General features: G+C 51.8%; 1 protein-coding gene across 1 annotated transcript in view; it reads right to left on the bottom strand.

Annotated features, from left to right (window-relative positions):
- The window catches only part of DPP6 (dipeptidyl peptidase like 6), a 776,249-nt gene that overhangs the window by 125,949 nt on the left and 638,082 nt on the right, over positions 1 to 12,218 (bottom strand). Inside the window, exons 9-10 of the mRNA XM_032643847.1 lie at positions 7,296 to 7,450; positions 5,693 to 5,790 (exon numbers count right to left, since the gene is read on the bottom strand). Coding sequence (XP_032499738.1) covers positions 5,693 to 5,790; positions 7,296 to 7,450 — 253 coding nt within the window. The remainder of the gene's footprint in view (positions 1 to 5,692; positions 5,791 to 7,295; positions 7,451 to 12,218) is intronic.

Here is a 12,218-nt window from a genome sequence, read left to right on the forward strand (position 1 = left end):
CACGTGCCGATGCCAGTAGGAGTCTCCCAGGGCAAGGATTTGGGACCCGGTCTTCATCTTCCCCTGAGAACTCTTGGAGGGGAGCTCAGGCTGGATGACAAGCAAACAACAGAAGACGGGAAGTGAATGGCATAAAGGTGAGACGGCTGACAGAGGAAACGTCCGACTTCTTCCTGTCGATGGCGCTGACCAGCCTGCCGAAGTGACCCCTGGCCTTCCGGAACTTTCTGCATCTTTCCGTGGAGGCTGTGCGGGGAGGGAGGGGTGACCCCGCCTGGCTTGAGTTCAGGGCCCCCCTCAGGCTCTGTGTGGATTCAGACCCATCCCTTAACCTCTGGATCCTCGGCCCCCGCCTCTGTGGAATGGGAGAAGGTGGGACCCAGGTCCGGCTGTGTGAGGCCCCCAGGGGACACAGCCACCAGCCCAGGGGACACGACAGCCACGCCCTTGCTCCCGAGGGCAGGGCAAAGGGAAGGATAAGGGTGGGAGTGAGCCAGCAAATGGAGACGCCCAGTTTGGAAGGAGAAAAGGAGAATGTAAATAGCCCTAGGGTCACACACAGTTTTATAATTCAATCCACAACCACAACTGGGCCTCACACCCGATCCAGGAACCGCCTGGCACCCTCCCGGGTCCTGGAATATCCCTCTAGCCACATCCCAGTGCGGCCAAATCCTGCCTGGGCCTCCAAGCCCTCCTCCCCCTGACCCTACTCTGGATTTCTCACTCCCTCAGCAAAATTCTGAAAAGAACTGATACCTATTTTGTGGCACTTACCTTTTTACTGTTACATATTTCTTTGTTTGTCCCTGCCTAGATCTTTGAGGACATTATTTAGGCCTCCTTCCTTTTTCCATCCCTCCACAAAGTAAGTGTCTTATTTTTACCTTTTCTGGATTAGTTCCTTTAGTGTTGAAGGAAACCAGAATATGTCACCCCCAAATATCCCTTTTTGACATGAAAATTATTTTAAGCTGAAGGCAATTAGGAAGCAGCAAACCCAAAAAAACTCCCCCTTTTCTGCCTGAAGGCAGGAAATAGTCTCCTCTTCCTGGAGACTGACTCTTACTGGCCCAGAGATGCACCGGGGAACCTGCAAGTACACCTTCCTCCACTAGGCCCTCTGGTTTATTTACCTTCCCACGGCTGCCGCCCTTGGAACCCTAAACCTGCTTTCCTTGTCCTGTTAATTCTCTATTAATTTATTGTCCCTGGTTGAAGGTGCTGTAAAAGCTGTAGTTGTAAATAGATGCCTTGAGCTGTTTTTTGTTGAGATTTTTTCCAGGTGATGTGCACCGGACGCGTGAATGAACTGGTTTTTTTCTCCTCTTGTTAATCTGTCTTGTTGTGAGAGTCCCAGCCGAAAACCCAGGATGGGTAAAGTGTGGTCTCCCCTACGGCATCCTGTATTTGAGACAGCAGGATGTCAGCAATGGCTAAATATTTTTAAAGTTTTGGTTCTTAGAAAAGTACTAGGATAACCAAAGAAATCCATATCTTCAAGAATCCTATTGAAATAGGATTTTCGTTTTGTTGTTTGTTTGTTTTTAACGTGTATATACTGCGGTTTTATTTCAATTGCACGAAGTTCACGTGTAGGAAATTTAAGTGAAACAGGACAGTAAAAAGAGCAGAGAACCAAAAACTCTAAAAAAGAAGTACATCTAAAGCATGAGAACTCAACATTCATCAGTGTTTCACCTTCAGTTTTACTGACACTTGATGCTTGCAAATTTTGAAACAAACTTTGAGATCACAACGACTATTCTGAAGAGATTTCAGCACCAGCACTAAGATTTGTACATTCAGCTGGTTTGCAACTGACTTGTTAGCCAGTTACATAGTGTACAGCGCAGATCCGTCACAGGTCAGATCACCTTCCTGTAATTAGAAAGGATCCCCTAAGCTGCACTCAGCTTACGACACCCAACGCACAAGGGCACGGGAACCATCATAATAATGCGGCTCCAATGAAACAGGATTTCACTGGCTCATTTTTTTTTTTTTTTTTGCGGTACGCGGGCCTCTCACTGCTGCGGCCTCTCCCGTTGCGGAGCACAGGCTCCAGACGCGCAGGCTCAGCGGCCATGGCTCACGGGCCCAGCCGCTCGGCGGCATGTGGGATCTTCCCGGACCGGGGCGCGAACCCGCGTCCCCCGCATCGGCAGGCGGACTCTCAACCACTGTGCCACCAGGGAAGCCCTTTACTGGCTAATTTTAAACTTAATTTGCCCATTCAGCAAAGGTTTACCAAGCTTGTACTACACACCAGGCCCTGCTCCGGAACTGGAGATCGGGCTTTGCACGAAACAGACAAAATCCCTGCCTCATGGAGTTTTATGTTCTAGGTGATGGGCGGAGAAGGGACACAGGAATAAAGTGTGGGGAACATCCTGCTGGGATTCCGTCTGTGAAGAAAACTAGAGTGGGGCGGGAAGGGTGCTGGCCAGGACCTAGAGCACCTGCAGGCCAGCTGTGTGGAGGAGCTTTGCGGCAGAGCCAGGCCCCGGCCACGCCCCGGATAAGGGGTGAGCCCTGCAGACTTGAGGAGGGTGGGGGGAGGTGGAGTAGAGGCTAGATGGGCATTTGGGGCTTTTAGGCCACTGTAGGAAGTTGGGCTTTTACCCTGGAGAAAACGGGAAAGCGCAGGGAGTTCTGAGTGGAGGGAACAGTGATCTGACATGGTTCAGGAAAGGGCCCTGGGGGGCGGGAGGGGAGGCGGGACAGGGCAGCCACCATCGGATGCTGGCTACACGGGAGAAATACCCTGTGGAAGACACACAGTGAAGTCAGAGGCCTGAGTGCCAGAAGGTCGCTGCCCTGAGCAGAGACGGGAAGGCTGCCCAGGGCAGGTTTCCAGGGGGAACGCGGAATTCTGTTTTCACTGAGTTCACTTTGGGTTGCCATTTAGAGACAGAGAATTTCTCTGAAACCTGCAAAGAGCAAACGGGATCGCTGCGTATCTTCCCGTGCAACGCCGGGCTTGGCTTGCGATGGCCTGGACACCCCTGTTGGGGTGGACGTCTCCATGGATTTTTGTCTGGTGGGTCAGATACCCCCCAAGGTTATAGTTTAGGGCCCCGGGGTATCTGTAACCCCAAAACTTATCCTTACATTTCTTCGTCAAACTGTCCACATACACCTAGCTTATCAAATGCCTTTTGGACTGGTTCTAACACCACACTGGTTCCCTTATCAATTAATGAGTTAAATAAAATCTTCAACACATGCTCATTTACTTTGCCTGAGAATCACAACCTGGCCAGTTTAAGGGAGATGTTGGGCCGGCAGTTAGAAATGGACCTGAAGTTCCAAGGGCAGGGCAGGGCTGAGTTCCAAAGGGGAGTGTTGTCGGCCTACAGGCAGGATTTACAGCCGTGAGATGGGATGACAGCCCTGTGCTGCGTGACTTATCTAATACTCACGGTCGCCCACAAGAGCAAAACTTTTGATTACTAATGTTAATCCCCATTTTGCAGCTGAGGACACAGGATGGAGCAGGCGAAGAGCACAGAACTGGGATCTGGACCCAGACAAGCCGGCGTGCGGCTGAGCACCAGCGGTTCCCAGTCTGGGGCATCTCTGACCGTCACGCGCACCCACTGGGGGAAGGCAAGGACGTGGCTGAGGTCCCCACGATGCAGAGGGCAGCCCCCATAGCAAGGGATCCCCCTGGCCCCGAATATCGGCAGGGCAGGGGCGAGAAAGCCTCAGACTTGGGGGGGGTCTCCTCTTCCAGGCCCCCCACTCGACGTGCCCCCTCTCAAGCCTGCAATCCTTCACTTGCTTATAACCATTCATTCAAGGCCTGTCCTTCCCCTACATTGTAACCTCCGTGTTTCAAGCATGCTAAATTCTCAGTCTAACGGACGCAAATAATAAATGCTCGTTAAACGGCTGCTCACATCGACTGCATGATTTCTGATAGATCTGCGCTCACTTTGAAAAATCCCAAGGCTGTGACAGAGAAGGAGATGAGAAAGTGTGACATTAACATTCTGCGATTTACACTGCATAGGAAAAGCATCACCGCGTTTAGCTTAGGAAACTGGAGAAGCAGAAAACCTGAGGCCCGTGTCTCAACAGCCCTGACGGAGGTGAATTTTTCATTGTCCTTGAAGCTAATCAAGCCTGTGGAAACAGCATCACCAAATGGACTACATGAGATTTTCAATTAACTCAAACAGATGGCTTAAATTTTCCAGGTGGCTTTCCATATTAATTCAGAGAGTTTGCTGGACCAGGCCCCAGGAGGCTTGGCACGGATGGAGCTGGAAGAAAACAATGAAATACCTGGGTCTTCGGCAGAGAAGACAAAGCAATAATCACAACGCTTCTTCTATCCCAGCAAGAATATCATCAGCTCCCCGACCAGTGCACACTAAGGACCCCTCCCCTAGGAGGGGCCAGTGCACACTAAGGACCCACCCCCCTAGGAGGGGCCAGCTGCATGAGGAGGGAGGCCGCTCCAGGGCGGGGAGCGAGAGGTAGTGGGCAGCCTTGGGCTTGGTCTGTCCACCTGAGGACCTCACAGCATTTTACACATCACTGGAGACAGAAGAGCTGAAAGAACCTCGGTGGAATCCTGCAGAGGCCCCAGGCAGATGGGTCCTGCCAAGGACAGCGGTGGAAGCCACCACAGGAGGAGTCCACGCCATCACGGACCAGTGGATCCACGTGCCCATGTGCCTCGCCCTGCGCTGGGCCGGTGGAGGAGTAAGAGTGGCTGAGGCCACAGCTCCTGCCCTCCCGGAAGCTGCCAGAAGCTACTAATAATGGAGAGTTCCGTAACTGAATAGTGAAGACTCAGGCTGGAGTCACGGCAACATGTGGGCTGGATACTTGCTGACCCTCAGAATGGATCGTTCGCCACTTAACTGGGCCCATGTGTAGCCTTGCAGATCTGTAAACAGGTGGGTCCCGGTGCCATTCCCTTCTCCTTCTGAGTCTCCCGTCAATACTCTCAACAGAGCGAGGTCTAAGGCTGATGTAAGTGGACTCTGGAAGTATAGCCAGTCCCCAGACTGCTTGAACTTTGGGACAGAATGAAACTGATGTTCAGACCCCTTCACAAAGATAGATTTTACTCAGTTCTTTTGATTAGGAAATAAAATCCACCTACAGCCCTGAATAACAGGACAGTTGCCTTTGTCAACATGTTCCACCAACTACACGGTTGTTATACCAACTGGGAGATTTGGTTTATTGGAACAGGATTCACCACTCAGTTCCTGGAGCTGGCAAAAGACAGTAACGCTCTAAAATAATGCTCTGAAAATGGGGCGCCATTCACAAGAGGTCCGATTACATGGGTTTTCTTGGAAAGACTGCATCTGTCCATCCGAGGGATGCCCTCCAAAGTGTGCCACGTGCCAGGCCATGTGCTCCCTCTGCACGTGGGTGGTTGACCAGTCCTACCTGCCCCCCACCGCCCCTGAAGCCCAGCCTCCAGGGTGGAGAATCTGGGCCTGACCTGGGCCTGACATAAACCAAGAAATAGTAGCATTGGTTTGACTTGTGTTCCCTTCCCAGAAAAACCAAATCATAAAGCAGTAAGGAAAACTTCAGAAAACGTACCTTTTTCTTGGATGTTTAGATTAGCAGGAAAATAAATCTGAGCCTAAAGAGACCATGTAAATGGACACTGGTTTCATTATTATCGTCTTAACATAATTGAGGCAAGGGTGCAAACCTCATCCGGGGATCGTCAGGCGGCATCATCTCCAGGTCGTGTGTGGGTCCATTTAAGCCAATGACGTGCAGGGAGATACTGGGGTTTTCACATCCAGCCTGGGAAGTAAAAGGGGACAGAGATGTGAGTGAGCCGCCTCCCGCCTGGACTGGCCTGGGCACTAAGTCTGCCAGGAGATTCACCAGAGGTTCAGCGTGGGGAGGACGGTCCTTTAAGAGGGAGCTGCTCATCCCTGCTCCCACTCCCTGGACGAGCACTGGCCTGGCAGGGCACGAAAGACAAGGCTGCTGGGTCTGACGGCCCAGGCGCCTCTGCCCCCACAGTCGGAGATGCTGGGGTGAGGGAGGGACTCAGGCCCACACAGGGCAGGCATCAGATGGGTCACCAGCTCATGCCTCCGATTTGGAAGTGGGCGTCTGAATTCTGTTGGCCAGAATATGCTGATTTTCTGTTAAAACGTGAAACCCCAAATCCTGAGCCATCTGGGCTTTATAATTGCAATTTCAGAGCACCTGTCCCAGAGTTCACTGTAAAATCAGGGGGCCTGTACCTTTCTGGATTTCAGGTCATTACATCACTCCTGGATTGGGGGGGCTCTCATAAAAGGATTCACCAGGGAAACCATTCCATTTCTAGGTGATCTCTGGCTTCCAGCCTCCTGAACTGTGAGAAATAAATGTCTGTTGTTTAAGCCATACAGTCTGTGGTGCTTGTTATGGAGCCTGAGCTGACTGATACACCTGGTGTTTCCTTTCTCTGTCTTGGGACTCTGGGGACATCACTGGCCTCACTTGGACATTGTCGCCTCTCTTGGGGCAAACTGTAGGCTGGCACGTCCCGTATTTCTGGTATACACGGCACATGGCATCAGCTCCCAGAGCCCTCTGATGGCTTGGAAGCCGAGGCCCAGGGCTCACTGGCAGAGGCTGGAGGGGTCCTTCCAAGGCAGCCCCAGGTGGACGTGAGGACCCTGTCACCAGGTGGGTGCAGGCAGAGCTGCGTCCACTCTCTTGGGCACCAGCCTCTCTCCAACTGAGTGGGCGGCAGAGGTTTCGGCATCAGGCCCTCCCTTCACGCCAGGACGCTGTGATTTGCTAACAAAGCGGGCTTTGGCTATCTGTCCCCTGCCCCACTCCTGCAGCCTCGCTGTTCTGCTGGCTTTTTGTGGGAAGCAATTAGAAACAGTATGGGTCAGAACATGACCAAGGACAGAACAGCCCAGGCCCAGGGGACCAGGCGCAGACAGGGGTCCTTCTGACCTCCCAGAATTTAAAAAAGGAACTAGAGGACAGGGTGCCCCCGAGTGGGCAGTGTGAGTTTTTGTCACCACGGACTCACAAGGGAGGTAATGTGTTTTGGTTGCAATGAAGCTTAGACAAATGATTAACGGTAGTTGCATTATTTAAAAGAAAGTAAACCTGCCGACAAATTCAACTGAGCAAAAATGGGAATTTAATGCAATGTAATGGGAAATAATTAATCTTGCCTCTCTTTACTGCACTGCTCATGACACATCTGATTATCACAGCTCCACGCTGGGAGTCAGCTGGGCGGGGGAGCTGATGAATAATGCAGAGCTGTCCTGCTGCTGCTTCCCGCCTACCTTGGGGTAGTGGTAGGACTTCACGGTCGGGTAGGTGGAGCCGGTGTAGGTGGGCAGCTCCATGACCGGCACCCGGGAGTCGTTGATGGTGGCGTAGGCGAGCCGTGTACCATCTGGAGACCACCAGTGGGCGATGTGGGTCTTCAAAATCTCCTCTAAGGGAAACAAACAAAGCAGAGGACTGTGGATGGCATGGATGGAGTATCGGCCAGCGCTGCCCGGGGAACCACGGGAGCTGGACAGAAAATCACACGCCCCCTTGGGGTCATTTACAGCCTCTGAGGAGGCTTTCCTGTGCCCGGGATACACCTTCATCTCAGAGGTGCCTGGTCTGACCACCAAACCCTAGCACAGCAAAGCCAATCAATCAAACCCAATCAATCAAGGCCCAACCGAACAGAGGCTACTGTCTAAAAACCATTTTGGGGGCACAAATTTGAGTATGATGAGCCCAGCAAGTCCTTTCTGATTGACTTATTATTGTTCTGTTGTGGGTTATTATTTTAAGATGATCAGAAAAACAGAATTAGAGGAGATACATTCACTCTGAAGCAGGGCACACTGAGGCAGAAGCAAGTGAGGAAGTAAACTGTGTTGCAGGTTGAATCCCAGAAAATCGACTTGCAGGAGATGCCGAGGGGTTGTGCCGGCACACGGACCCCCTCACGCACAGCGGTGCAGGAGGGGAAGGCGTTCAAAGGCCAGCAGGCTCCTCACTCTGAAGCATGGAGGTGGTTTCACTCCACATGGCAGAAGCACAGAATGGCCTTCTCTTCTACGGGACCAAAGAGGAAACAGCAATCCTCTCAGGCTTCCACCAGGCACACCCGTCACTCCTGCCCGCCCCAAAGAGTCTTGGCTAATTAGAGTTTTGACTAGGGGTGAGTGCTGTAGGATCTGTTATCTATTCTGGAAAGAACAATTCTACTGTGTCTTTTGAACAAGCCAAGAGAAGACACTTCCCAGGTACAACTCATCAGAGTGCTAGGGTCAGAGAAGCATCTCGGTGCAAAACAGCTCTAATGTTCGCGGATTCCTCCTTGTACATGCTATGTATTTTTATAAACCAAATCCCCCTAGGTTTGTTTTTAAAATAAAGATTGATACAGCTCTATAATCACATACTGTGAGTCCTATTCAACGGTCGTTATTAGGTGTAGACCATAAACTGGCTCTGTGAGCCTGTGGGGACAGAAAGGTAACTGAGGCGCCTGAGAAAACGGTAAGTGCATCAACCACACAGGGAATGATGTGAACTGGAGCAGAGCCAAGGGGTGATGGCCACTGGAGGGAAGGGTCACAGAGATGAGAGAAGCAAGGCAGCAAGGCCAGGAGCTGGGCCAGCCTGATGGCCTGGCCAGGGGGGCACAGGGATCTGTCAGCAGCAGGACAGAGACGGCCGGGGGCAGGGGGGCAGGGGGGCCGGGGGGCAGGGCCACATCAGTCAGGGCCCTGCTGCAGTGGCTACAAAAGCATTCCACAGCCAAGTTCAGGAATGAAAGTGGGGCACTGCAACTCCTTCTCCCAGGAGACCGGCCAAACAGGCAGTCTGTCCCTCCATCACTGGCTCCACTGGCCTGGTTTCTTAGTGGGACAAGCCCCCATGTTGCGTGGGACCCGCAGCAACAATGCTAGGAGTCAGTCCCTTCAGAAAGTGCTGGCCTCCCCCTAAATAAGTCTCCCTGGCCCTCCACGGGCTTTCCTCCAGGCCTGCCGGCAGCCTGCAGGGACCCTGATCCAGTGTGACCCGGGGCCAGCACCAGACAGCAGAGTCTCATCCACCACGAAGCCCCTGGCATATCTGACCTCCCATCACCCAGACGCATCCCAGGCCAGCAGCACAGCTGATCAGTGAAGGATGGTGAAGGGGCCCCAAGTCCTGGGTTCTGCCCCTGTCCTGCCATTGACCGCGGAGGCCCCGAACAAGCCCCCAGCTGTCAAACAAGGGGCACAGCTGCTGCCTCTAACATGTCCTCCCTGACAGCGTTTTGTGACCTTGCGGCATCTGAGAAATGACTCAGAAGCTTCTGCAGAGCCGATAAAAACCCAAAGGTCTGCTGGGGCGGGGGAGCGGGGAAAGGAAGTCAGCCAACTCTCCATTGCTTGTAATTTTCCAGTATCTTTGGCGGCCAGCAAAGTGACTTTCAGGTGCGGGTGTGGAAGGCAGTGATTCAGAAATGACTTTATCCAGCACCACCTGACTTGTCTGGCCGGCGCGTGTGGGACAGTGAACAACAGACTCCAGGAGACGGTCTGCTGGAACAAACAGGCACCATTGGCCATGCAACTTCTGGGGCATTCTGCTCAGTGGCGTCTGTGCTGCAGGGACATCAGGGCACGAGGGGACATCAGGGCACGAGGGGAATCACCGGGAGTGAGCGGGACACAAGGGTCAGAGGGCCAAGGAGGTGGCGTCCGCCTGAAACCAGCTGCGCGAGCCTGGCCACGGCTCTCACGGCGCATTCATTCATGGCCAGAACATCCCCACAGAAAAGCGGTGGGTGCGACAAAGGCTTCTAGAAGAGGCAGCACCGCACAAGAGCAAGCAGACAACACAGTCCCTGCTGACACAGCTCTTCTGGGTCTTCCTTTTGACCCTGAGCGACCTCCTGAAATGGGAGGAACAGCAAATCAGCAGCCTGGGGGGGTCCTGCTACCTTCATCCCCAGACGGGCCCAGGGGTGCAGGAGGGCACTGCTAGCTCCTCATCCACCTGTCATGGGCCCACTTCATTTCTAGAACTTGCCCTCAGACCAAAAGGAAACGCTCCTGCTTTGGTCTGGTCAGTGCAGGGCAGGGGGTCACACAGGCAGGGGTGAGAGAGACAAAATCAGGGGAGAAGGGAGGCCTGATGCTGGGCTGACAAGTACTATTTCTGTCCCTTCTGTCAGCAGATGCCAGAGTATTTCCATTGAGCTCAATGCACTGCTCAGAGAACACAGATGCAGAAAAGGACCACAGGCTTCAGACAATAAATGTGCTGGTCAGAAGGGAATCTGGAAACCACACAGTTCAGGGATGACAAATATCTGGTGTGTGTGTTGGCAAAGGTTCCTTTCAATTCCATCCCACAGCAAGATGATCACAAATAAAAAAGAAATTCCTCCATGCCAAAGGCCGGGCCATACACAATGGGTGGCTTCCGCTTATTTTCCCCAAATGCCCTGTAACACATTGTTCCTTGGTGTTTCTATTTTCCTGTGAGTTAGCTGCTCATTAAAGAGATAAAGTAAGGATAAGAAACTCTGGGGAAAAGGACCAGGCAAATGAAATCGTGACACTTTTGTGTTAACTGAGAACGTCCCTATTCTCCACATGTTCTCTTCAAGCTTCTAGCTTCATGAGGCAGTTGGCTTAAATGCCATGAATCAAAGGTAGTTTATGGATAGAGTTTTGCAGGGAAAAAAAACCTATTTCATCAACTAAATTAACTGCATGAACGCTTGGCTTGGAACAACAGGAGAAACTTGCCTTTCTGAGCAAGTACAAATAACTTGTGAGAACGGGAGAATACAGCTTTCCTTCCACCTTCCCTGTCCCGTCCAGGGACCTTCTCAGAATCAAGTAAGAAAGATACATTTGGGGACATTCACTTGAAGAGGCAGAAATTTTTATCCATGCAGCTTAAGCTCACGGCAGGACCTGGGCCCCTTTCCCTCATTTCTTGGCATCGTGTCTCAAAGAAGCCAAGTCCACTACGTGAATTGTCATTCACGCCACACACGTTAAGGGCATATCCATATCCAGAAGGACAAAATCCCCTTCGGGTTCAAGGTGATGAAGGCCAGTCCAGGCAAGAGGAGGAATTCTCGAGTCTTCCAGATGCAGAATAAGAGGGGGCCCCCAAGGTCGGTCCACCGCAGTTGCCCAGAATCACTTAGGGAGGTTCTCAGGGAAACGCGGGAACGGTGGGTGCTTTCTGTTACAGACGCTCGGGCCCACTCCAGGCAGCACCGTCAGTATATACTGGGGTGGGGGAAGGGCACAAGCCCCTTTTAAGCAAAAGCTCTGCGGGTGACTTTCGTGTACTTGCCGGTTAATATGTCACATCTGATCAAACAGGCACTGCATTCTGGAAATGCATGCCTATGGTCTGCTGACAGAAAAATGTCACCTGCCATTTCAGTAAACAAAGGATGTCGCTGCCTTAAAGCCACCAGCCGCTGCAGCCCACGGTGCGCCCTGAGGGGAATTCAGGATGGAGAAAAACAAGATACGGGCCCTAGATCGTGATGACGCATATCTAGGAATAATTTCAGTGAGACCAGACTCCTGCATCTTCCCATACATAGAAAAGCCCTACCATCATGAACTTGAGAGGTCTGGTTTTTGTGATTAGCAGTACTTTTTTGATATTTGATCACATGATTTTTTTCAGCAAAAACTCCTGTATATCCCGGTTCCTCCCTTTCCTCTTTGGAACAGTCCCTCAGAGCTGAGAGGCTCTCTCCCAGGCTATAGTCCTCAGTAAGGCCCCTGATTAAGACACAACTTGCATCTTTTAGGCTGTGTGTGTTTTTTCAGTTGAAGGTCTTATTAGCATATAGTAAACAGGCTTCCAAATTATTGGGGGGGAGTATATATACCTACTTGACAGAAGAAGAGAGTAGGTTCTGCTTAAAAGTTCGTTGTAGGTTGAACTGTGTCCCCTAAAAGATATGCTATCCTAATCTCTGGTACCCATCCATGTGACCTTATTTGTGAAATGGGGTCACTGCAGATGTAATTAAGATGTACATTAAGATGAGGTCGTATTGGAGGCGGGCAGGGGCCCCTAATCCAATATGACTGGTGACCTCATGAGGAAAAGTAAAGAGACACAGAGACAGACAGGGGACAATGCCAGGTGACGGCAAAGGCGGAGAGTGGGGTGATGGGTCTAAAAGCCAAGGAACAGCAAGCGTGCCACCACCAGAAGCTGGA

The sequence above is a fragment of the Phocoena sinus genome, chromosome 9 (genome assembly GCF_008692025.1).
Source record: "Phocoena sinus isolate mPhoSin1 chromosome 9, mPhoSin1.pri, whole genome shotgun sequence".
Lineage (NCBI taxonomy): Eukaryota > Metazoa > Chordata > Mammalia > Artiodactyla > Phocoenidae > Phocoena > Phocoena sinus.